Source organism: Sebastes fasciatus, chromosome 7 (assembly GCF_043250625.1).
Source record: "Sebastes fasciatus isolate fSebFas1 chromosome 7, fSebFas1.pri, whole genome shotgun sequence".
Taxonomy (NCBI): Eukaryota; Metazoa; Chordata; class Actinopteri; order Perciformes; family Sebastidae; genus Sebastes; species Sebastes fasciatus.
The window spans coordinates 24,093,338-24,120,303 of NC_133801.1; the positions used below are offsets into that span (position 1 = coordinate 24,093,338).

Sequence of the window (26,966 nt, forward strand, 5' to 3'; positions counted from 1 at the left end):
AACAGAGTGTCAACAAGCACTGACCCAGCTCGGCATCCTGTTACCACACTGACCGACTGATCACCCTCTCTTACCTAATTTCATGTTGCAATACAAACTGTTTTTTGATCTTTTAATATCCCAATCTGCAGTTGTCTGTTTTGTTTATTCCAGGAAAACAAACTGGTGCTAACCTGGTAGTCTGCTGTCTGTCTGTCAGTAGTAATGCCCTGTAGATGTCTCTGATTGCAGCCCTGATGGAGAGACGAGGAGCAGAGAGGGCGATCATTCAGAGAGCCGTGACGTCGACACCGGTGATGGATGCAGCCAAGTCAAGTCAGCAACAGGCAGCCAGGATGATGCAGGAAGTTAGGTGATGTGGCCTTCACAGTAAAAGGGGAAAAAAATCAGTGTTAAAGAGGTATGGAAGTTTTTATTGGACTTTATTAGTTGTAACCCACAGAAGAAATTCCACAAATGTGTACCATGATCTGCAAATATTTCACTATCCACAAACATGTATTTTTGTATTTGTGTTGTGTAAAGTCACATCCACAAAAATACAAGGCGATTTGCAATTACGCATAACTTACTCTGTAAATACGCATTTTAAAGGTTTACATGTAAAGTGATATCTACACATTTGTGCATCTATTTCGCAAATGTTATGTGGCCCATAAATCCGCAGGAAGCGATCTGCAAATGCGAAAGATGCACAAATGTGTAGATATCACTTTACATGTAAACCTTTAAATACGTATTTACAGAGTAAGTTATGCGTATTTGCAAATCTTCCTGTATTTTTGTGGATGTGACTTTACATAACACAAGTACAAAAATACATGTTTGTGGATAGTGAAATATTTGCAGATCATGGTACACATTTGTGGAATGTCTTCTGTGGGTTACAACTAATAAAGTCCAATCAAAACTTCCATAAAGAGGGAGAAGTGACAGGATTTGCAGTGCAACAGGAGCTCTATCAAAATCTGGCACTTGTACAACAGTAACTATTAATTTTAAATCCAAAGCTGTAGCTACCATTGAAGGGAATTTCCTTTTGTATTTCAAGTGTGTATTTCAGGGAGTTTATTCTTTAAATTGTGGAAGTATTTAGGATCATTCAAATAAACAAAAGCAATACCACAATATAGAAATACTAAATGAAATGCATTCAAAATGTGACTTAAACCTGCAGTAAGCAGAATGTTTTTGGCATCATTTGGCAAAAAAAAGCCATAATAACCTTTCAGCATATTATAATTCAAGTGTTTTGAGAGACTTCTACACCTTGTAATGGCTCTGTTTCCAGGCTTTAAAAAAATCTAGAGACTTTGGCCATTTCTAGTGGTTCATGTCATTTCAGAGACAGCGTTCCTATTGTGTGTTCCTATTGGCTGTGCTCCGGCTGGTGGACGGTGCTTGGTATTTCCTCAACTGATCTCAACATGGCTGCCGGGTCACAAACTTTCTCATTTTACAGCTAAACGGTACACTAAAAGATGTTTCTGAAAACATTTTAGGCAAGAAGTAGGCATTACAGTAACAGAATATTGATTCATATTTGATCAGCACTGCCTAGTTTGACCGTTTGATCGGAGTTTGCGAGTGATTGACAGCTGCTCAGAGACGGCAAGGCTCCAGCTCGGCTCTGATTGGTTGTTTCCCTCCGATCTGTGAAATCTTGCAGATGTCATTAGGAGCACCGGAGGACACAGAGGAACATGATTTTTTTTTTTTCAGATTACCTGTTTCATGCACTACTGTCAGGATATATAAGGATGACCGTAAAATGAAAATAACTTTTTTCAATCATATTGGCTCCATTTCTACCCACTGTAGCTTTAAAGTATCAACAGTGTAAGTGGTCATTATGCATAAAGAATGGACTTCATGTTACATGATATTATTGGATTATTATTACTGATACAGTATCATGTCAAGAACATTTAAATGTTGCAGCTGGTACAAGCAGCTAAATATAACAATTATATATTATGTTCTGTAGTTTAATTGACACACGAGGAATTGTATTTCATATAAATCATATATACGTTTTGTATATAAAATATCAATCTGCAAAATAACTAACTATAGCTGGTAAATAAATGCAGTGGAATAAAAGTGTAAAATAGCATAAAATGAGTGTACTTAAGTATCTCAAAATTGAGTAACCTTACTTAGTTACATTTCACTACTGCATTGAACAGTTTAAAACTTCCACATGATGGTTATTTTAGAGGCTAATTCCCGTAGTGTTAGTCTCAATACATTTGCCTGTTTTTAAGTCAACATTAAAGAAATAAATAAGCAAGAAATCATTGTGTTTTGCCCACCAGGATCTGACTAGTGAAATAACATTTAGACCCTCAAATAAACAACAGAAAAAGGATTCAACGGTTAACAGATATTTGAAAAATGTTGGAGCCTGAAGGGGGAGGGGTGTTTTGTTGTGGGCTGACATTCTTGACCTCAGTTGACCACATGGGTCAGCGTCTTAAAGCACTGGGTCACCAGGTTGCCTTTCGTATTTCTAAAATCTTGTCTACAGCCTGTTTCCAATTAAAACCATCTGTTGAAATGTCAAATATTAAAACGATTGCAGTAGCGGAATACAGGTTTACTCGCAACATGTCAATATCCTCCAGTTTGATGGTTTGAGTTATGTCAATCTTGCTCCCATCCCCCCACTAGCACAACAGTGCTTGCACACCAAACAACCACTCCCACTCCCACTCCCACTCCCACATTTTTGGTGGACTTTTAAGACAAAAGGTGTCTTCTCCAAATGTGTCTCTAAACATTTCCATTCCCTGTATTTTCTCTACATAGAATTTGTGACCGTCCTAACAGATTTTCTTTCTTTCTTCATCCAAGTATAATTTTGTATCCAAATTAAGGTAAGCATTAAGCAACTCAACATATTTAGGATAAGGTCTGAGTTAAAAACTTGACAGGAAACATTTGTGTTGAGGCAGACAACCTCCACCAAAAACATGATAAACATATGCTTTTTTTTATGATATGTACTCAGAGAAGGTTGCTGTAATTGCTTTTTATGGATTATTACCTAAAATATGGATGACATTTTAAATAGTATTACAACTAACATGTGGAGCTCCCATATTCTATACATCCCCCCCCCCAAAACACCTCAGTGTTATCTTCTACCAAGATAAAAGACATCACCACCCAATTTTAATGGTGTAACAATAAAGTTACAGACTAATACCATTTTGACTCCAAAGTCAATCTTCATTTTAATTTATTTAATTAATTTATTACTTATTAATGTTATATTGATCAGACTATGACATCAAGTTCTCATAAACCAAATTAATGTTTTAAATAACCTAAGCTCTTACGTTTTTTTTTGTTTTATTTATTTTTGCGCAATTTAAAAAAATACACAACCATAACAAAAGTAACTAATAATATAGAATGCAGGGAGAGGCAGAAATCCCACTGGGCTTATTTGAAGCCTCAACCTAAATAATTAAAAAATGTCACAATGTTAAAGAGAACACAATATTAATACAGAAAATTAGGGATGCACCGATGCCGATACTGGAACGGATATCGGGCCGATACTGACTCAAATAGCTGGATCGGGTATCGTGACAATGGAGCTGATCTATTCAATTAAATTCTATGTTTATATACTATATACATTATATACTTTAAATTGAATTCCTGTTAAAGTTTTGACCAATTTGTTGCTGCGTTAAAAAAAGGTTTACACTTTAATTGTAATTCCTGTTAATTTTGAATATTTTTTTACCAAGTTACTGCTGTACGATTTATTATTTAATTTTTTTTACTGTGTTAGCTGATGCATCTTGTTTTTTTGCACTATCCCCTTTGCTGCTGTACACTGCAAATTTCCCCACTAATAAAGGGATATCTTATCTTATCTTAAAAAGTTGGATCGTTGCATCCCTACAGAAAATAATGTGACTACATAATAGCGATGGCAAACAATTAAAACTCCAGTGTACACTTTCATCCACGATCAATCAACATTTTTTTTCAAATTATATTTATCAAATAATATCAAACATATTCTGTGAAATTTAAACTCCCATTTCATCTCTTCAGGGGTTCAAACAAGTTGAACAATAGATAGATATTTTGGTTGCAACATAATTCTGTATTAACTGGGTATGTCATCAGTTAATAATACAAATATAGAAAATAGAAATTAACAATAACACTATAGCCTATACATGTTATAATCAAACATGTCAACACGTGGTTCTTAAGGGTTTTTATTTTGAGGAATATCTTATCTTAAAAAGTCGGATAGTTTTATCCCTACAGAAAATAATGTGACTAGATAATAGTGATGGCAAACAATTAAAATGATAGATATTTTTGGTTGCAACATAATTCTGTATTAACTGGGTATGTCATCAGTTAATTTCACATTTTTTTATTAACAATAACACTATAGCCTATACATGTTCTAATCAAACATTTAATCAACACGTGGTTCTTACGAGGGGTTTTATTTTGAAGGTTCTCCTCGGAAGCTCTGTGTGTCCCCCTGCTGGTTTGACCGTCGCGGCTGGGTGATGATTTGCTTACTTGGAGCAGGACTGAGTTGGAGCGGGTACTGTGAAATGTGTAACCATGATGTTGCCTGGCTAATCAGAGGAGGACGTTAAGGAGACAGAGGTAAGAAAACAACTGTGACAGCCGACACTTTTACTATTTATTGCTCATCATTTGTAGCCCATTCTGCTCCAGACGAACTACTTTCTTAATTCTAACAATTCATATTTGGGAAATAAATGTCAGTTTTGTGGTGGGTTTGTTATAATATCGTTTTTACAGCAGATAAGTGTGAAATCCATCTCCAAGTTTGTCCACAGTGTGATTTAGGATTTGACAAACTTGATTTGGCTGTATCGCATCATTGGGATCATTTGGGGTCTTTTTTTATTTCCCGGACAGACACGCACGCGTCTTCCTTCAAAACTCCACCGCGCGCTGACAGTAAATAAGCGCGTGGAGAGGGTTAATTTGTCGCAATGTGTGTTTTTGGATAATAAAAGGTTGGATTTTAGTGCGTCTGCACCTGATGCGCTCTGATGTTGCGGTTAGTTGAGGATGCAGCCTGTCAGCATCACTCGAGGTGCTGCTGAGTGGTCCGACAACAACCATCATACTAATCACACCATCATCATTAAAGGGATTTAAATGTGGTGGAAAAAACAGGGATTTGCGCTTCATTTGCACGCTTTTCGTCAAATTGATAGTTTTATAACTTATTTAGTGGATTTTTAACAGAGAGGCTTAATTGTCTTTAACACATCAGGAACGTGCGCAGCCTAAATGAACTAATCAGCCCTTCAAGGCTGTTTGTTAATAGCAGGGGGCAACCTGTTGAGTGTGTGCGTGCGTGTGTCTGTGTTTGTGTGTGTGTGTGTGTGAGCAGCTTGATAAATTGAACCGTCACCTCTCAGTATGCAGACGTTATTACAGCGACGTGACCGCTCTCAACGAGACCTCAGACTAATCACCTGCAATGGAAACTGTTGCTTTGTGCTTATCGACCTGTTGTCTGCTTTTTGGTTCTTAATTAAAATAAATAAACATGTATAGGCTGCATGAAATAAATACAAATAGAAAAACCTGAAGAGATGAAATGGGGAGTTTAAATTTCACAGAATATATTTGATATTTTTTTTGATAAATATTATTTTGAAAAAAAAATATTGATTGATCGTGGATGAAAGTGTTACACTGGAGTATAATTAACTGCCTTTTTTCATCACATTGCAAGTGAGGTTGGCACTAATGATGCTCTACCCCTCCACCTCTCCTCCCTCCACCTCCGCCTCCACCCATAGACCCACAACCAGCTGAAGGCAAGTGAAGCAGGCGGGACAGCCACACCTCATGCGTGGGCTCAGCAAAGGTCCGAGTTGGATACGGGTCTGACAAACATGGGTGTCCTCCAGCTCCACAATCCCACCCACCCCACCACGCTCCTGCAGCGGGCCAATCAGATGCGTCTGAGCGGCACCTTGTGTGATGTCATCATCACGGTGGACGGCCAGGAGTTCCCGGCGCATCGCACCGTCCTGGCCTGCACCAGCAAAATGTTCGAGATCCTGTTCCACCGCAGCAGCCTGCGCTACGCCCTCGACTTCCTGTCCCCGAAGACCTTCCAGCAGATCCTGGAGTACGCCTACACCGCCTCGCTCCAGGCCACGGCCGAGGACCTGGACGACCTGCTGTACGCCGCCGAGATACTGGAGATAGAGTACCTGGAGGAGCAGTGCCTGAAGGTGCTGGAGACCATCCAGGCGGAGGAGACGGAGGAGGTGGCGGTGAGGACTCACAGCTCCGGTGACCACGGCGACCACAGCCGGGCCAGGCACTGGAGGCACATGTTGATGTCCAAGAAGCATTCCATACAGGACGGACCCAACCGCATCACTCCCACCGCTCTGCACCACCTGGCGCTGTACCACATGACGGAGGGGAGCTCTCCCGGCCCGGAAACGGCTCCCGAATTGAGCCCCAAGCTGGACACGGAGGTAGACATGGAGAGCTCCCAGCAGACTCGGCGTCGAAGCGCAGAGTTGTCCCAGGCCTCATCCCTGGATCCCGGCAGAAGTATCAAATCAGAGAGCATGCAGGTGGATGACGCCAACGGCTGCGAGGGCAGGTCTTCCAGCACCGGGGAGGGAAGCTGCGTGTCAGACCAGGCCAGAGACGAGGGCCCGGGGACGCCCCTGAGAGGCAGCGTCATCACCAGCGCCCGAGAGCTGCACACGGGCCCCGAAGACGGGGGACAAGTGGTGGGGAACTCTCTCGACTCTTTCCCCGGGATCTCTGACAAACATCTGGCCTCCATATACTCTGTGCCCTCCCACCACACAGGGGAGGGGATGCTGCCGGTGCCCGTCTCGGTGGCCTCGTCCTTGGGCGTGCCTATGGACCCGAGGGCCTACGGCGGCCTCCTGCACCAAGGCTTGCTGCACAGAGAGCTCCTCAGCAGACTGGGCCAGTTTGCTGCAGGGATGAGGCACGAGGGCCAGGTTCAAGGCCAGCAGTGCTGTGGCGAGTGTGGGCTTCAGCTGCACAGCAGGCAGGCCATGGAGCAGCACAGGTAACATCCATCAACACCACTTTCCTGCAGCATCACACTATATTTAAAATCTATTTTAGCATCTTAAAGCAGCTGTGGGTAGAACTGGAGCAAATATAGTTAAAAAAAAGTTATTTTATTAAAACGGTCATTATATCCTGACAGTAGTGCATGAGACAGGTAATCTGAAAAAAAAATCATGTGCCTCTGTTTTCCTCCGGTGCTCCTAATGGCATCTGCAAGATTTCACAGACCGGAGGAAAACAACCAATCAGAGCTGACCTGGAGCCTTGCTGTCTCTGAGCAGCTGTCAATCACTCGCCAACTCTGATTAAACGGTCAAACTAGGCGGCGCTGATCAAATATGAACAGAATATTGATTCATATTTGATCAGCGCTGCCTAGTTTGACCGTTTGATCGGAGGTCGCGAGTGATTGACAGCTGCCTTCGTTGAATGAGCAGCCAATAGGAACGCTCTCTCTCTGAAAGAACCTGTGATTGGCCAAAGTCTCTTGTAACAGGCTAGATTTTCTAAAGCCTGAAAACAGAGCCATGATGAGGTGCAGAAGTCTAGTTATCTCTTGAGCACTTGAATTACAATATGCTGAAAGGTTATTATGGAATTTCCTGCCCAATGATGCCAAAAACAGTCTGCCTACTGCAGGTTTAAGTAATGGAAAATTACTGAAATCTGTATCCACTTGGGGTGCAACATCTAATAATCACATGTTGAATGCAAAAGAAAGAAGGCATAGCTTTAGTCACACTTCTACACTCACTGCTCAACATTTTACTGACATTCTTCCTGTTGCGTCTAATAAAAGATGTGAGGCATGTGCAGGTGCATGTCGGCTTGTGCGGTATGATGAATGTGAGCTAAGTAGTTGATTATGCGGTTAGGAAAAGCACTGGACACGTGTCTCTTGAATTGAACTGCTTCTTGGTCTGCTGGATCTCCTCCCCCCACACCCATCATGTTAAAATACCATGAGAGTTAAAAGCTGGAAGGAGCAACAGCAAATATGTTAATTTATTCTCAGGGACACCTGCTCTCATGTTTTAACAGTGAGACGTCTCGGGAAGTTTTGAATCGGGTCCTTGTGAGGGATTTGATATAAAGAGGCCCTGGTGTCGCTGTTATTTGCAAAGCTTTATTTTCTAAATTCTGTTTGATTATTTGTGCGGAAGCGTGCCTCACACAACAGGCTGTCTCGCAGGCTATTTGATATGCATTCCTTTGCATCAGTAGAGAGGAGCCTCTCAGCGGGGACCAGGCTGGACGCTTCAGCTCGATGATGGATAACTTCTGCTTCACGACCTGCTCTGTTGTTTTTCCATTCATTCCTCCTTTATTCACCAGCCTGTCAGTTTAGATTCTGTCATTGTACACAAAAAGTTACAGACGATCTCAACGACAACTCTCATTAACTTGATTGCAGATGTTTATAATTGTGCGTGCTTTGGCAGTTTGACTCATCCCTAATCATTAGAAACAAGAGAGCCAAAAGTCCTAATATGCAGTTAACTCGTGATTAGGATCAGAGCCTTCTCCCTGTCCGCGCCCGTGGCTGACATTTCAGCCTCGTGCCGCTTCCAGAGCTGTGTTGAAAAGCGCCCGGTGAAACAGAGCATCCTGTGGGATATTTAGTGATGCGCGTTGCTTACTCATGGAGACAGGCGGATGTCCGCAGGTTGAAGGAGTTGCATTGGTGGCACTGCTTAAGGATGTAATGAAGTTTTGTTTTGTAGGTCTGTAACCAGGTCACTGAGCACACACCTGGTCTGACATTTTGTAGTTTTGTTGCTAAAAAAAGTTTCTCCTGGCACAGTTTTAGTGTGAAAAAGTACAGAAATTAAGCAGATTTGGTTTTAATATATTTTTGCTAAAGTCGTCCTTGTAGAATAGAGGAACAGAAATTAGAGGAATTATTTAAAAATTAGAAATATGCAATATTTTTTAAAGGTGATGCCTTCATAACAAAATGAAAACTAGTATTTGGGTCATTTTTAAAGGTTATAGGAATATTTTGCATGTGTTTTCAGTATTCTTAAAATAGTTAACTTAAAATGAATCATTGTCATTGCATCCTTTGTAGGGATTAAAATAATACCATTATATTTTTATGGTATTTTTTGCCTTTTTAAGTATTTTTGGGGCATTTTACATTTTTATTATAGTGGAGAGGAGACGGTAAATGAGTTGAGAGAGATGAGAATGAAATGCAACCAACCTGTCGAGCTGGACTGGTACTGGAGAGACGACGTGGTTACATGGTCAGCCCCTTAAACCCCTAGGGAAAATCTGAATCGGGTTTATTTAGCCAAGTATAAACATACAAGGAATTTTGACTCCAATTTTTATGCAGCTCTTTCAATGTACTTACAGCGAATAGAAATAACAGAATAAAGAATACAATAATAAAAATATAATAAAAATCGAATGTCATATAAGGTCAAGTGTTCATACGAGTCAAGTGTTCGGGAGTTGTAAACAATACAAATTAAGTAAAGAAATAAATACTGGATGGATATACGTGGACTATATGATTATGTACTGCATGTACATGTGGAGATGTCTATATAGTAGGAGTAGGATTTATATATACAATGACAGGTATTTACATAAGACTGTAAATTATGATCTAAAAATTTGCAAAAATGTGCATTAAAGACTAAATTATAATCTACAAATGTGCAAAAATGTGCATTAAAAACACTGCAAGAATCCAGCAGTGGATATTTGGTGTTACAGGGTTGTTGACTGATGTCGAAGTGTTCGAAAAAAGGAAATTTATACATCGCTGTTACATGGTTGACACCTCAGAATTCACAAAATAAAAGTCTCATATGAATGCTCAAGTAAATTATCATCAATCAGATCTTTAAACTTACGGTAAAAAAGCCCCAAAAACAAACCTGTCGGTGCTCCTGAGCATGTTGCTCCAAAATGATGATTTTTCCATGATATATTAATGTTGATCTCATGCATGCTAAGTGCCATCTCAGGACTCATCTATTATGACCACAGAGTCAGTGTGTTTAATAGCGGGGTCTTTTTAGGCTGTTAGCAGGGTGATATAAGGATAACAGTACAGATGCCTCGCATGCTTGGATGTGTGTGATATGATATGATAGGTTTTGCTGCCGGCTGAGCTTCAGCGAATCATCGTCTTTTCTCCTATTCATTGCGGTTACAGGAGAAGTGTGTGTGTGTGCATGTTGAGCTGCGGGTGTGAGTTTGCGCGCATGTGCTTGGTGTGTGTTCTTGTGTGCATGCCCAGTGTCTTGCAGTGCTGGCGGGTGGAGGCACGCGTATGTCTGCACTCTGAAATTAGCCAGATATCCTATTGTCTGTGTTCTTTTAGCATTCATGCGTTGTGATTCACAACTCCAAGGGCCTCTTACACTAATGATGTTGCATTCAGCGAGGGATTCTTGCCGGAATTAAAACATGCTCCTCTTGTTACGAGGACAATGATGCTTCTGGGTTTGGGAGACCTTACAGAAAAAAGAAAAAAAATCAACAGAAGCGAGATACTTTTATTATCACAAGTGCGTTCTCGCTCTGTTCTCTGTTAACACGCTCGTGTTTGTCTTTTCCAACAGGAGGCTGCACACCGAGGAGAAAGGCCACGGCTGCGAATACTGTGGCAAACACTTCCAGGACAGCATGCGGCTAAGGATGCACATGCTGTCTCACACAGGTACTTAGTAACTCTCACGCTCTCATCTCAGAGTATTCAGTGCTCATGAGCCTCTTGATAGTGCGGCCTTTCAAATGCACCTGTTCATACTACAACACCCTCCCCCCCCCACCTCCGCCTCCTCCTACCGGTTAGTGCTGCTCCGAATACTTGGATCATGCTTTCTTTTCCATGTTTAGGTCTATGTACCTCTCCCTCCCTCTCCTCTCCGTCGCTCTCTAGTCTCCCTCTCCGTTTGAATCGTTTCTGTGTTTTTTCGGAGACTCTGGCAGCTCGCCAGCTCTGCCCCTTCTGAGTGATGACATCATCAGCTGCCGGCAGGCCTGGGTGTTCTGCCAGTGTTCCGAAGCGTGTGTGATGGCTCGCTCGCAGATGTGTGTCCAGGAACACACTGTACCCAAATGCAGACTTAATCAGACCTGACTGCTCTCCCAGCTACTTTATCCAAAATAGAGAAAGAGGAGCAGAGGGGGTGGGGGTGGGTGAGGCGGGGGGACGGGTGAGGAGGAGGGGGGAGGATCAGGGACTAAAAATGAAACTAAAACAGAAACCTCAGTTGGAATATGTGTATAGACAAGGCGAGGTCCCTGTCCCTCCCCGCCTGCTCTCTCTGAGGATTGTTCGGGAATGACATACTGCTGACAGATGAGAGAATCTGCTTCTTTAAACTTCACCTGAGTCGTCCCTTTTATACCCTCCGCATAACCCTAAACACACATGCATCACTCGCAGACCTTCGACAACACGCTTTGATTTTCAATTCCAAGTGACATCCACAACAGCAGCACCTTTAACCTAATTTGAATTTTTTGCATAAACTCTCCCCATCCTGATGTGTCAACCCATAATACTACAAAAAAAAAAGAGAGATGTGGATCTCATTTCTTTGTCACTGTGTATTTCGGTATAGCAGCCTTAGATCCCGCTGGTTGCTAAGGAGCGAGTGCTCCACTGCTCTAATGGGCTGATTTGGTATTCAGCTCGATGCTGGCTCTTATTTTGGTATGCCAGACAAAGTGTTTTGATGGAGGACGATTGCAGCCGCGTCTGGAGACAGTTTGATGGTTTATGGATGAGAGCACACTCCGTGCCTTTGACTGCACAAGACAATGCACTATGTTCTCTTCTTCCCTTATCACACAATCTCACACAACACAACACACCGCACTGGACAGCGTCACACAACATCAGCATCTACAACACTGTTCCAGTGTTACTCCCATACAAGACTACACTCCACCAAGTTTTATTTTTTGCTCCGTGTAACAAAACGCACCGTTCCCAAACAGTAACCGGTTTGTTTTCAAAAATTGTTGTTTTTAGAAATGAACAGATTGGGGCTTCTTTTTTTTTGTTATTTTGCGGCACTGGGAACAGTGGCACACTGTCTGTGTATAGAGGCATCGTAAGAGTTGAAAGAGGACCACATTTAGGCTGTAGCGCTCAGAGTTCCCAAAGCTTGTGGGTGTTTTAATGAGTCATTTTAACTTCATTTAAAGCCAGCTGAGCAGAAAATAGATCAGTGAATGAGCCCTGGGCCAGTATGGATCTGCAACCGATTTACATCTCTGTGAGAGCCAACCCACATCCAAACAGCTGTGTGTGCGCGTGTGTGTGTGTGAAAGAGCATGTGTGTGTGTGTGTGTGTGTGTGTGAGAGAAAGCATGTATGTGTGTGTGCGTGTGTGTGCATATCTGTCCTATGTGTCTGTCTGTGCAGGTGTGAGGTGAGTGCAGAACAAGGATTGAACATTTCTGCAAGCAGTATGCATACTTGTCTCTTTCATGTCTTCATCAGAATAGACAAGGGCATTCCAAAGGTGAACTGGGAACTGTAGTTACAGTGCATGCGATGGGATTTGGGGTGTTGACTCTGAAGTGTTTTTTTTTTTTTTTTTTTTTTTTTTTGATAAAGGGATGTGCCGCAGGCGGAAAGCGTCTGCTGTAGAGAGAACACCCAGTCCTTCTGTGGCCTCTCAGGCAGACAGTCTGCTCACTGTTCAGAGACTGATAACAGGGCACGGTAAATAAAACTCTTCAGCTCGGCTCTTTTTTGTCGAGAAGAAGGGCCGTTGCACCCTGTCTGGTGCTTTTGTTTGTCCTGGGTTGAGTTTTTTTTACGGCGCTTTCCTCCGCTCCATTGTACTCTGCGCATTTTGCTTCCTTGTGTTAACACCTGAAAAGCACAAGTGTGTGACAAGCGAGGCTCTTTGGTGACTTTTGAAATACGGCGCCTTTGTTTCTCCATCTTGTTGCTTTTTTTCCCCCACAGTTCTCTTTAAATGCCAAATTAACTGACTTAACTCTACAATTACAAACACACGTGTTTGTGTTTACTGTCTGATTGAGAAACCTTATTATCAATTTGATTTTATCTACAGCTCCTGCAGAGGCGCTGGTGTGTGATCAGTGTGGAGCGACATTCTCCTCCGAGGATGCTCTGGAAGCCCACAGGCAAACACACACAGGTACTTTACAAACACACACACACACACACACACACACACTATGTCTAACCTGGACAGCATGCTTTGAACTGTCGAGTAAGCCGCGACTACGGGACTTGTGATGGTGGGTCTAAATTTGCCTGTCATGCTGGCTGGGTTAAACTGTTCCTGTCATGATGCTCCATAATTTATCAACACGGAGGTGGGAGGCCCTCTCACATATCACCCACTAATATCTCTTGGCATCCAAACCCACTGCATGCCACTTTGTCACAGCCGAAGCTTTACAGCGCCAGCATTACAGTTTCACAGACATACTATCCTCACCTCCTGCCTGTGGAATTATTTACACGCACACTCAACAACAAGACGAACACCTGCCGTTTTTCAATAATCTCAAATTAAGAAAATGTTTGTTTTACAACATTAACAGTTGGCTTCAGGATGCATCTTAAAAAGTTATGTTTTTTGGCTGAGCGGCTGCACAAACCTGGATAGTGACTTGGGATTTGCAATCTGGGCTCTTAAAAGTTTGGAACAACCTGCCTGAGGAGCTGAAGTCGTTTTCATCTCTTAAATCAATTTTTAAAAGCCACATTAACAGACTTCTGTATTATTAGTAGCCAGCAAGCAGTAACAACGTGCTTTATAGGAAGAGGAAAAGGGAAACAAGGAGATAAGACAATATATTAAATAAGGAAAATTAAGTCTCTAATCTATTAAATAGGAGCTATAATGTCCAGAAAAAGAAAACAAATGGCTTTCAAGAGTAGCGTTTTTTTAATCAGTCAATTAGTATTTGTATTACTATCATCAGGAGTATTATTATTACTTCTGGTGCCACTTTATCATTGGAGTAGAGTTATAAAGGTTCTATACAGTGAGTTGTCAATAACAACCTTATTGATGGTCAATAAGTAATTATTACTTTCTCAACTTTAACTTTTTATCAGTAAAACCCTGGTGAAGCATAAAAACATGCAGATTTTAATGTAAGATACATAAAACATGATACATTTGCTAAATTCACCACACAAGCTAAAGTAAAACAATTTACATCAGTGTATCAGTTAAAATCCCCAAAAAATAAAAAGGTATAAGGTAGGGCTGTCAACGTTAACGTGATAACAGGTTAACGCAAAGCTCGTCACAAAGGAGGCTAAATAACGTTCCAAATTTACGCTAAATTTTGGCGAGGAAAAACTGGCATGGCCATTTTCAAAGGGGTCCCTTGACCTCTGACCTCAAGATATGTGAATGAAAATGGGTTCTATGGATAATAGTCAAGTCAGCACACTGACAGCTGTTGTTGCCAGTTGGGCTTGAGTTTGCCATGTTATGATTTGAGTATATATATTTTTTTATGCTAAATGCAGTACCTGTGAGGGTATTTGTCATTGTTTTGTATTGTTAATTGACTTCCAATAATAAATATATACATATGTTTGCATAAAGTAAGCATATTTGCCCACTCCCATGCTGATACGAGTATTAAATACTTGACAAATCTCGCTTTAAGGTACATTTTGATAAGATAAAGAATTTGCAATTAGTGATTAATCACGATTAACTATTTTAATCGATCTACAGCCCTAGTTTAAGGACATTTTTCAGATGCCAGGTTGTGTGCCTACATTTTAGCATTTTTGGTTGGTAAATATTTTCTTGCTTTGTATTTTTATGACTTTGTTTGACCCCTGACACGACTCACAATATAATTTATTACTTAAAGATAAGATAAGATAAGAGGAACCTTTATTAATCCCCGGAGGGAAATTCAGTTGTCAAAGGCTGGTTGGTTTATTTTAAAGTAGAGTTGAAATGATTAATCGATTAGTCGATTGACAGAAAATTAACTATTTTGATAATTGATTAATGGTTTATGTAATATTTTAAGCAAAAAAGACGAACATGTACCGTTTCCAGCTTCTCTAATGTCAACATTTGCTGGTTTTCTTCGCCTTCTTTAAGAGTAAAATGAATATCTTTGGTTGGACAAAACAAACAATTTGAAGACATCATCATGCTCTGGGAAATTAGGAATGAACAGTTTTCCCTATTGTCCAACATTGTATGGACTAAAAGTTTCATTATTTCAATAATGAAAATAATGGTTAGTTGCTGCCCCATTTTAAAGAGGACAAAAAACCCATGACCCAGTTTCTCCACACAATAATAACAAACAACAACGAACATGATCAGTCGAATATGAAGCCACAACCTGGCGAGTTCTAAAGCATTGATGACTGGTTTAGTGCCATTGATAAAATCATTATTGACAACCTCTATAGCCTTAATGAGTATTCCTTGTAGTAAAGTGGCACTTTACTCTTTAATATTAGCCCATTATCTTGAAGTGAGAAAGACTTAACAACGCTTGTTCAACTCAAAACTCTCCAACTGTGAGAAAAAGCTGCATTGTTGTCAGACGATACATATGCCTGACAGTGTCTGAATCCACACCTTTTCTGCTACTGTCAGAGAAAGGTGATAACCCTCTCAGGAGCATTGGCATGTAACTGTAACTCCAGGTGGCACACACAGTATGAATACTTAATGAATGTGGACATGGAGGGGTGTTAACGATGCCCAGAAGTTTCTACCCTCATCTCCCCGACTTGTAAACATCCAGAGCTCGGTTTCAGCTTGGCACTGTATCCGGAGCAGGGTACAGGAGGGCATTACTCTCTCATTTTGTCGTGATCTCAGCTCGCTCTTCTGTGACGCATGACCCTTTTTACTGACTCTTGGCTCCTGCAGCCTATACTGACATGAGCTACAGGTAATTTAAATCAGCTGTGTCGAGGATATGCCCCAAGATTTAAATGTAATATCATTTTATTCCTCCTAAAAAACACGGGATCTTTCAGTGCCGATTGTGCCGCTTTAATTTGCCATGTGGCATAACCAGTGAGCCAAATGAGTTTCCTCTTAACAGATTAACACTTGTCAGACCTCAGCAGCTGCAACACTGCTGCCCACCTCCTCTGCAAATGGAAATAACACCACTTTTGGGAGACCTTACTCTGAAGCAATTTGGCAACACCGGCTACAGTGAACGTCTCTTAAGCTATTTTGATATGTCAGAGGTGAATGGCCGTGGGTTGCTGAAGTTAGAGATCAAAGAAGAGGGGGTGGGGGATTTGGGGGCGGAGTGGACTGTGGGAAGGGAAGGGGGTAGGGGGCATGTGAGGACTTCCTGAGGGCGAGAGGATTGCTGGTGTTGGATGCCAGGACTGAGGGGGAAAACAACATCATGTGCTGCTGTTTACTCCTCACCACAGCACTGTCATAGTCTCCTCTGACCTACTTGTCAGCGCCCAAAATAAAAGAATGGATCTGTCTCCGAATTGCTCTCACAACAAAAGGGGTTTGTTTCATCAGAGCAAGTCAAGGGCTCTGGGGCACCGTGCTCTCAATTTTGGAAAACCCAAGACTGGAGCTTATCTACGGCGCGCACAAAAATTGACTGTATACAGGACGCTTCGAGCTATTGCCGGCTGACCATTTTGCCACCTTGCCTTCAAGGCAAAAGGCCATAAGAGTGCTGCTTTTGTGTACTCACAGCAGCTGCACTGTTTCCACACATTACAGGCTGCTTCACCAAGTGAATAATATTACCGTCTGTCCGAGCCCTAATTAAACGGCCCTGTAGTTCATTCAGATACAGCCCGCGCTTTACAATGCGGACCTTTTAAGCTCGCCTAATTGTGTGTCCGTCATCATACTGCACCCTCCTGTTAATACCCAGTTGTAATTCATACAAGCCTTAAACTGAATTGAACTGTGCTCTGTTTGGCCCCGGTTTTTATTTGCACTCGCTGTCCTGATACACAAAGCCCCATGAAGCCCTGTCATTTCACGTAGAGTGAAATATAGCAGATAGGGGATAATATTGTAAACGTTCTAGGAATCGAGGCGAATGAGACCGCGTGTGACCTCAATGAACCGATCCATGGAATGGTGGTTAAACACAAGCAACGTATCTCTTGTTGCATTAATTATTAAGTCGGTTGTTCCTCACTCGGGTAGATTAGCAGTCTGCTGATGAGCGCCCGGGGTTGTTTAAGGTACTGGAGCGTTCTGTGTGTGTGCGCCGCAACCACTGGGAGCCGTGTGCATGAGCACATACAGTAGTGTGTCATGTAAGGTCTAGCACGTACTGTAATGTGGCCTGCATGAGTGTGTATGTTTAGCTGGGTGATATCAGCGAGCCGGCAGACAGTGAGCACACTGTATGGAGAAGGGCCTTAGGACAGTCTATAGAGTCTTCTTCACATTGCATATTCTAGCTAGTGGACATGATCAGCCATGATGCAATGTTGTAAATTGTGAAATCTGTGTGAAATACATTTCCCTTTTGTTGGCAGCAAGATTTGTTTAGCTTTGACTCTGCCGTCAGTCACAATTTACCGAAACAAAAAGGTCAAACTCTGCACTCATTTATCAAAATAATGCCAAATTAAATGTTTTGTTGCCATATAATTCAGCAAATATAAAAGTCAAATTATTCACAAATCAATCAGTTTAATTGGTGGGCTCCGGACACCGAAGTTAAGATTAACACTGAAGACATTATACAGATCTGCGGTCGTCACTGAATACAATCTCTTGTTCAATTTGCAGTGGGTTTACTCCCAGATTCTCAGGGTGGGAAAACTTTTGTTTGCCGCTTGAAAAGAAACAGGCTGCGCTTATTTGTGAATGAAGGGATTAGCTTGAACACTTCACCCCAACAAGGACCATGATCCTATCTGGTTGCCTAGACACATGGTTTTGTTTCTTAGGCAGCGTGAGAGCGTGGCTGGCTCCCACCTCGGGTTGGACTGAATAAGTGGCAGATGTATGGAGGCAGACCATGTTAAATCACATGAGCATACACACGGTCTTAGTGGAGATATGCTGAAATAGCATAGCAACCCCAAACCGTCCTGAATTACTAACCTAATTGTGCATTAGACAAGCAGCTCGGTAATATAATGCACACAGTAAATGTTTATATTTGCTGCCTCAACAGCAGATTTGAAAGTAAATCATTATTCCCACTGTTAAAGGCTCCCTCCCACTAAACACAATGCTCAGTCAACTCTCCGGCCTTTGAGGAATACCATTGATTACATGGTATTTACCCCATTGAGGGCCAAGGGTCAGGGGTCATCCTGTGCCTTAAAACCCAAATCCCAGGCCCATTGTCTGGTTAAGGGTGAGAAAGCAGGGGGCAATGACAGCCAACTTTAGGGCTTATTCTCTCATAAAGAAGCTCCTCTGCACTTATTACCAAAGCTTACTGGAAAACTCTACAACTGCAAATCCTTTTTCCTTTGAAAAGTTAACAGAGCGCAGCGAGGCGAAACGCCACCACTAACGCACACAAACACCTCCTCACCTTCCGAAAGGTTTTTGTTTACACTTCAAGATATTATTTGTTATTTTTATTTTCAGCGTCGGTTGCGCGGAATCAAACCGAAAACGACTGCTGAGCTGTTGTCACCGCGTGTCAACCTGAGATCAAGAGTGAGATTCCTGTGACAGAATATTTGTCATATTTCTTTACTCAAGTTTCCGTATTGTTGGTGACAGAAGGATCAGGATGCACATCTGTGAGAGTCTGTGCGAGAGTGTGTCGGGGAGCAGCGGTTTAACCTGCACAAAGAAACCCGGGATGTTAAAACTTTTTCAGAGCAGACGGAACAAAGTGTGCAGACTGCATTGAAACACGCATTTACAATATGTGATAGCTAATAAAGCGAGAGCGGAGAGAGGATGATTAAAGTAGCTTTGAAGTATCTACAAGGTGGTTAATATGTTGTTCAGCTAGTTGAGCACTCTGCTCTGCCTGCTGCTCCTTGACACATTGGAACAGAAAGCACTCCCCCTGCTGGCTGCAGCACATATTACAAGAGAAACTGGTTAAAGTGGATCAAGGCTCCACATCACAGGTCATGCAGACTGCATTCTGTGCCTTATTAAATGCCTTTAGCCATTTTTAGATAGATCATTATCTAGACTCCACTGTTGCACAGTGCATAGTGAACAGGCATTAGTTAGGTATGACTCAGACAGAAAGTGAAGCTGGTTAGACGGTGAAAAGGATTTCCTGTATGGTCAGCGGATAAGGGGAGCGGGGAGGGTGCAGAGGCGTTGAGGACGGAGGGTCTTTTGTCTTCAACTAAAATATTGTGATCCGTGGGTGAGAAAGGGCCTTGGTCATTAGGTGACAGCATAAAGACAGGGATTGTACGAGTTGCGTGAGGAGCCTATGACTAATGGGCTTGGTCAATGAGGGCCTGAACCTCATTGTGTGCCCTTTGTGCAAAAGTCCACAGGCTAAAGCCTCTGAACAGGTGCAGTTCATTCCACCGGATCGCAACCCCCCACCCTCCCCCCCGCAGGATTGTTTGGATCAGGGAATGTCTTTCATCCTGTTTCTGTTAATGATTACTGAATGATCAGTTCTATTAGTGCCATTTTTGGGGGGGGGTGGGAATCAAAACTAGGTTCAAAAAGAAGCCCCATAATTTCAAAGACGAGGCTTCTATGCCAAATTATACTTATCTGTGAAATGTGTGCGGTCGGAAAAAAAAAAATCGCCTTGCTTTGTTTGAGCAAATTGTGATACGTGGATTAGTAAACAATACACACAGTGAATGTTTCTGATTTAACCCTGAAAATGTGAATTTGCTTGATTTGTTTCCCTTTCTTTCTGCGTTGCCTGTTAACTTGATTGAACCTAAAGCAAGTGTCTGACACTCTTCCCTCTTAGTATGAGTGTGCTGTATCCCTTTCCCTGCGTTAATTCCAATTTAATTGCCAGTTGCCTCAAGGCACTTCAATAACAGTAACAAATGATTTGATTTAGTGGACCTCATCAGACTGCATTTTAAATGCGACACAGCAACCCCACTTGAATTCCAATGAAGTGCTGGCACAGTCCTCTGTTTACTAATGATCCTCCGCTGGAGATGTCTGATTGAATCTGAGTCAGGAGCAATGGGACCTGCTAGCATTGTAAATGATCTGCAACCTGAGCAGACAGAGAAATAAGGACCTCATAATCTCACATTAAAGCCTCACTCTCCAGGACATGCACATTATGTCCAACGCTGCTGATTAACCAGTCCCTCAGTCTTACCACATATATGAATTTGCATCGCCGCGAATGCCAGAACGGATTTGAGTGCTGGCGTACGCAGCCTGTAGATCAAGTGTTGACTGTATGACAGCCAATGGATCTTCTTCACATAGCCATTTTGACTTGAGCTACCCTGCCAGCGACTCCCTATCTGTATTCCTCTCCACACTCCGTGCAACAGGAAAGCAGCCCCAAAGAGATGCCAGGTCACACACAGGATTAAACTGGATTGTGTTTTTTCCTGCAGTCCTGCCTTTAATGGCTTGATATCACTACTTAACATTCTGCACAGAGCGCATAGTGTAGGCATCATTTAGGGTGGAGCTACTATCAGCCGCTCTTTGAGCACAGAGACAGAGGACTTCACAGGCTGGAGCTGACTCCTGATGGGGAATGAAGAGAATAATTACACATCTAACACACCAGGAAGGAGCCATTGATTGTGTGATTGGCATGCTGTGCATTGTGTGGGAAATTCTTAAAGAAAACAATGACTTTCATGGTTTAAAATAGCGCGTATAAAGACTCGCAGTTGAAAGTGCCTCTGGGCTTTTAGGGGAGTTAGTTTAGGTAGAGGCACTTGCTCTTTGAAAGAAGCTTTTCCCTCTGAGGACTCACACAAAGTTGAAGTGACCCAGTTTCCCCACTTAAGGCCCTGTCTGTGTATGGTACTGAAATAACTGTGTGTCTGTGTCTTGTGCGTTCTCCAGGGACTGACATGGCGGTGTTCTGTCTGCTGTGTGCAAAGCGCTTCCAGACCCAGAAGGCCCTGCAGCAGCACATGGAGGTCCATGCAGGCATGCACAGCTACATCTGTAGCCACTGCGAGCGCCCCTTCCCCAGCCACACTACCCTCAAAAGACACTTGCGCTCGCACACGGGTAAGAGACGGATCGCTTGCACCTTCGACGCCGTCTATCCTGTCATGATGCATAAGTGTGTGGTGTCAAATGCATGCATATGTTGAAATAGAGACAAAGACGGCTGTATTTATTTTCGTATATGGGTTAATTTCCTTAGGTTACTGGCTTTAAGGTTTTTAGTCAATTTGCATGCATCCTCTCCCAACCTCCTTTTTTCACTTCTCTATAAGATGACTCACCTCTCTGATGACAGCACTGTACCGTTATGGCCGGTGCATATTTTGGGCAATTTCATCCTGTTTATATTTTGGGTTCTTAGACAGCCTTTGGGCTTCTGCAATTCACAGCTGTCAGTTCTAGTGTGGTTCACCCAAAATGATAGAGGAAACCCAAATAAATATTGAAGGAAAAGCAAATGGAAATGACTTGTCTGTGTGTTCTACCGAGGGTGAGTCTTAGTGCCGCGGGAGACGGAGAGATATTTGCTGAAAAGATGTCCCCCTTTCTTCTTTTACCTTAAATAACACTCCCAGCTGTCAGGATGGCTTGATGTCTAGACAGGAGAAATACATAATTGATGTGAAGAGACAGAAGTGAAGGGAGTTTTGGCCATGGCAGCGTATCTTGTTTGTATGCCATTCTGCTTGGAAGTAACATTTTGTAAATGTCATCTGCTCCACAGTGGGGTGGGGGATTGGGGAGAATCGGCTTGTAATGAGGAGAGCAATGTATCCTCTGACTTGGCTGTTGCTGTGGACACTGAGATAATGAGGCACATAGGTCATTGGAGATGAGTCAAACCCTCAGCCTAGGAGAGAAATAGATTAACTACAGTATAGAGAACAGAGCAGTACATGCCTGGAGGACTTTTATTAGCTATTAGCAGACAGCCAAGAGGAGTGTCCTCATGTCACAACATTAGCAACGTCTGAAAGCACATCATTTCCCCCGCTTGATATGCATGTGCGGAAAGCGCTCTGTGGCTATTTGACCTACGCAGCTACATATGCACCCGTACCATGTCGTGCCAGGGCTAAAGTTAGCCTTTAATGCTTCTCACGATAACGGGCTGTGTGATGGTGGTGTTGCGGCTGCTGTTGTGACACTGTTGTGTTTTCAGGCGATCACCCGTTTGAGTGTGAATTCTGCGGGAGCTGTTTCAGAGACGATGGCACGCTGAGGGGCCACAAGCGCATCCACACAGGAGAGAAGCCTTACGAGTGCAACGGCTGTGGGAAGAGGTTCAGCCTCAAACACCAGCTAGAAACACACTACCGTGTACATACAGGTGAGGGTTCAGAAACGAAAATACACTCACACATACAGGAGAGCAGGGTCTTCAGGGTATTTTAGTGCTGCTCATGGGGGGTGATTTTGACCGTTATTCAATATCTTTAAATTTAAAAGGATACGGGTAGTGTTATTGTATTTATTTTGTTATTGTCAATAACTCCCATAAATAGAACAAAACCAACAATGAATTGTTCTTACTGACAAGTATTGTTTGTGTAGCTTATTCCTCCAAAACACATGAAAAAGCCACACTGTTGCACTGGGTGACATGTAGAAGTGGGAATCACCAGAGGCTTATAGATACGTAAGTTACGATGCAATCTTATTGCTATTTTAAACATTTTGCAATATGCTGAGTATTACGATGAAATATATTGCGATATATTGTTTTTTCTCAACTGCAAACTATACAGTTTGTCAACATCTGTTTTATCTAATAAGATGCCGCATTCACTCTGTTCATCTCAGAGTTTTCAATCACATATCTTGAGATCAGAGGTCAAGGGACCCCTTTGAAAATGGCAAAGCCAGTTTACCCTTGACAAAATTTAGCGCAACTTTGAAGCATTATTTATCGTTCTTCCCGACAAGCTAACAAGAACAATTGATCCTTAGGTTTTCTAGTTTCATATGATACCATTATGTTCACTCTAGCTTTAAGACTAGTTTATATAATAAAAGATTGACACTTGACGTCCGTGTATTGATACAATATTGCCACGCAAAATATCGCGATACCATGCTGTATTGATTTTTTCCCCCACCCCTACTGACAGGTTGTCTTCATTGTGATGAACACAGCCTTCGTAGTTTATTTTGACTAAGTGCCACATACACCGTCTAGCTGCGTAAATACTCACTAAATGTGTTGATACGCATCTGAAAATAGTCCCCCACAAAAAAATATTTATTCTTCTGTTTGAGTAACATTTGCAAAAAATTACAATGCCCAGCTGTTTTAGAAAATTACATAGCCTTTTTTTTCAAATGCAACTATATATTAGTAACCTGTTTTTAAACATTTAAAGAATAAAGCAAATTTTTACAACGGCAAACGACAGTGTGTCCTACAAAAATATATTATTTTTAGAGTAAAAAAGGAGCATTAAAAACCCTACTGAAATTTGGACAAAAACAGTAAATTCTTACCCCTAAATTATGATGGTTTGCAGCTTTTAAAGCTTTTTTATGAAAGAGGAAACTTACAGAGTGCCTTTAAATTTAATTACTTAATATAAAAAACACTATCAAACCATTGCATTTTATCATTTAGATGTGCAACAGGTCTACATTTTACTTCAGGTTACATTTTACTGACACTGCTACCTGATTCCTTGCTGAGGTCAGAGAGAAACCTCTGTCGTATTTGCGGTGGATGACGCTGACTGGCCAATATCTAATGGGCAAACCGATATAGGTCTAATCCTCGAGCACAAACACAGACACACCACCCGAATACCACACAACACCACAGCAAGTACAGTGGACTGAAATAGAAGTGAGTCCCGTTTCACCTTGCAGGCCCTCTGGCTCCAGGTCTACAAGGTTAATGCTGTATTGTTGAATTTTTCAGGTGAGAAGCCATTCGAGTGTAAGCTGTGTCACCAACGGTCCAGAGACTACTCGGCTATGATCAAGCACCTGCGCACTCACAACGGAGCGTCTCCGTACCAGTGCACCATCTGCCAGGACTTCTGCCCGAGCCTGGCCGCCATGCAGAAGCACATGAAGACCCACAAACCGGAGGATGTGCCGGCGGACTGGAGGATAGAAAAGACTTACTTGTACGTCTGTTACGTCTGAGCAGGACTTGGACCCCCACGCACACACACTGTCACTGTTGGGTGAAAACCTCGTAACTCCAGTGTTGCTGTTTTTTCATGCTGAAAGATTACATGTCTCTCTATGGGTTTTAAAAAAAAAAAAATAAGTCAGACTCTTTTTGGATAAACTGAAAAATGCATTGTGGGAAGTTGTCATTCTAGGAGATACAAGATTTTTACCTGACAACAGAGACATGCAAGCACGCATACAAATGTGTGTACACACTAGGGCTGCAACTAATGATTAGCTTCATTATCAATTAGATTATTTTTACTACTAAGCGATAAATCGTTTAGTCTGAAAAATGTCAGAAAAGTAGTCACATTTTTGTGACATTTTGAAATAACTGCTGTTATGTTGTCCGACCAACAGTCCAGTCTGAAGAGATTTAGTTTACAATGATATTAAACCGATAAAAGCAGCAATTTCTTGCATTTTGAGAAGCAGGAAACTGAATATTTAGCATTTTTCCCCCGAAAAATGGCTTGAACTCAAAATTGTCGACAATAAGTTTCCTGACGACTTATTGTTTCAGCCCTAGTGCACACAAACATACACTCACCATCTCTAATGGAGCCACTGTGGTTAAAATCAAATCCACAATAGCTACGTCTGCTGACCTGTATGTGTAGCAGGAGCTTTTTGATTGGTTGATTGATTGCTAAATCATCAGGCAACCTGAGTCATCTTCTATGATTGTGCAGTAGACGTTGAAAATAATTCCACAAAGGCTTGATTGGCTGAACTTTGCAACATTTTCTCGCCTAAATTCCTGTGACTTCTCAGTTTTATTTTTCTGCTGTTGGGTTTTATTTTGGAGTTTTTTTTTTTTTTATGTTGCATGTACTTGAACGGCTGCCACGTTTTGACCTCATAAGCTTTATCTCTTTAATTGCCTTGTCTTTCTTGCAGTGGGTGTTATTGTTTCGAGGTAGCTGGCTTACAATTTGAGTTTCTCTTGCAATGTAATAGGTTTTGCTATTTATATGTTGTTTATTTGTTACCAAATATGTGTTGGGTTTCATCACACAGTCGGTGTCATCTTGGGATGATTTCTAGTAGAGCGAGCTCTACCTCTCCTCACTTTTAAACCTACTGCAAATTATTCAGTCATCAGTAGATTTAATTTTCTAACAAATACATCATAATTTAAATGGACATGCAGTGTGTAAAAAAAAACAGCCTCGACATGGCTTTTACGTGTAGTTTTTTATCATTGACTATATAGATGTCTTATAAAAATCACAGAATCAGAATTTTCTAGGAGAAAATTGAAGAAAACATGAAAATGTCGTTGTCTTTTTTTATTTACAAAAACCTAAAAAGAAAATTCTGACATTGAATCACTATGAGCAGGTAATTGTCAGTTATAGTGTAGCTGTAATGTACAAACTGTCATTGTATGTTATTCCCTTATGTGAGCCTAACAGGCCTTATAGATTTAAACATGTTGTATTTTTGTATTACAGTAATTTGCTATCTGTTTACATTTGGTATGATTTGAGAAACATGTTAATGTGTGTGTGTTTTATAAGTCTCTGATTTGATTAAAATCCCTCCCTTGTGCCTCTTTTATAAGTAGAGCATTGATGTGCTTGAGTACATGGGTCTGTGCTATTGGTAGTTGTTTCTGGGTGTTTGTTTATTGTTACTTAATTAAAGATAGACTGCCATGTAGATCCACTTTGTCTGAACATTGCAACTGGAAGCAACATACTGTGATAGTGGCTGATACTCTAAGACAAGCGTGTACTTTTTTACATCACAATTGCTTGGAACTTGCATCAAATTGTTCCCTTCGAAGTGACAATGGACTGAGATCTTTGGATGAAAACAGTGTGTATAGCAAATCTTGGCGTCTGTGGGCATTACCGATGCCTTCTTAAGTAGCCAACAACACTCAGTGCCATGAAAACACACATTCACTGTATCTATTCTACATGAACATGCACTATAAATGGATTTCCTTGGTGGACCAAAAGAAACAGAGCACTTTTGTTTGAAAAAGGGGTTTATTCTTTGATCTTTCTATGTTGTGATAATGCAGATGTCCTTTTATTTGATGTGTCCTAGAAGGATGTGATTAGCATTGTTTAGATTATGTCAATGTCTGTCTACCTCAGGGCCAGATCAAAGCTCGACCTGGTATCCAATCAGGGTTGTTCTTCTTGCCATGTGTGCAGTAAAATCCCTCTTCATTACAGCTTTGTAACACAGTGTGTGAAAGTGTTTTCTCAGTGTGGATTCAGGCACAACTCTGTATGCGTCAGTGTTCGGTGGCATGGTTAAAAAAAGAATAAAACAATTTACTATTTTATGCATCTCGTCTCATTTGTTGTTTCTGCTGCCTGCATTCATAAGTGAATGCAGTGTTTCCAAACCCTTTTTTTGTCTGATGTACCCCCACGGTCTCTAACAGATGAACTCACTCCTTCATAGACACCAAGCGTCCGCTGTTCCATATGTACTCTATGAATGGATTATAAACTGGACGTTATTTAGCATGATTGATTATATAAAAGGGGATACTGTTATGATGTTTTAAAATGTAACTGTAAATGTTGAGATTGGTCTGGCCAAGTTTGCATTCAAACTACTACCACTTAGACTGGCAGCAGCTGG

General features: G+C 41.6%; 1 protein-coding gene and 1 long non-coding RNA gene across 5 annotated transcripts in view; one reads left to right on the forward strand and one right to left on the reverse strand.

The window, feature by feature from the left end:
* Positions 1-165: 165 nt before the first annotated feature.
* On the forward strand, positions 166-26,665 carry zbtb16b (zinc finger and BTB domain containing 16b). Of its 4 annotated transcripts, XM_074642375.1 has the most exons (9): positions 166-352; positions 4,498-4,656; positions 5,835-7,102; positions 10,689-10,786; positions 12,701-12,808; positions 13,167-13,253; positions 21,075-21,245; positions 22,348-22,515; positions 24,094-26,665. In XM_074642375.1, the coding sequence occupies exons 3-9, from the start codon at positions 5,931-5,933 to the stop codon at positions 24,321-24,323; spliced, it is 2,034 nt and encodes a 677-aa protein (XP_074498476.1). In that variant the 5' UTR covers positions 166-352; positions 4,498-4,656; positions 5,835-5,930; the 3' UTR covers positions 24,324-26,665. The 4 variants fall into 4 exon arrangements, with proteins under 4 accessions (XP_074498476.1, XP_074498477.1, XP_074498475.1 ...); XM_074642376.1 differs by lacking the exon at positions 166-352 and having other exon boundaries at positions 4,358-4,656; positions 5,768-7,102; XM_074642374.1 differs by lacking the exon at positions 166-352 and having other exon boundaries at positions 4,358-4,656.
* LOC141771761 (uncharacterized) overlaps positions 8,210-26,966 on the reverse strand; it is a 35,656-nt gene continuing 16,899 nt past the window's right edge. Inside the window, exons 2-3 of the long non-coding RNA XR_012594768.1 lie at positions 9,314-9,373; positions 8,210-8,458 (exon numbers count right to left, since the gene is read on the reverse strand). This is a non-coding gene — a long non-coding RNA (uncharacterized LOC141771761). The remainder of the gene's footprint in view (positions 8,459-9,313; positions 9,374-26,966) is intronic.

Bases quoted from the DNA above. Each gene is read 5' to 3' on its own strand.
- zbtb16b (XM_074642375.1), top strand. From the start codon at position 5,931: ATGGGTGTCCTCCAGCTCCACAATCCCACCCACCCCACCACGCTCCTG. The intron at 10,787-12,700 runs GTACTTAGTAAC...TTTTTGATAAAG, and splicing joins GCACATGCTGTCTCACACAG to GGATGTGCCGCAGGCGGAAA. The intron at 12,809-13,166 runs GTAAATAAAACT...TTTTATCTACAG, and splicing joins GAGACTGATAACAGGGCACG to CTCCTGCAGAGGCGCTGGTG.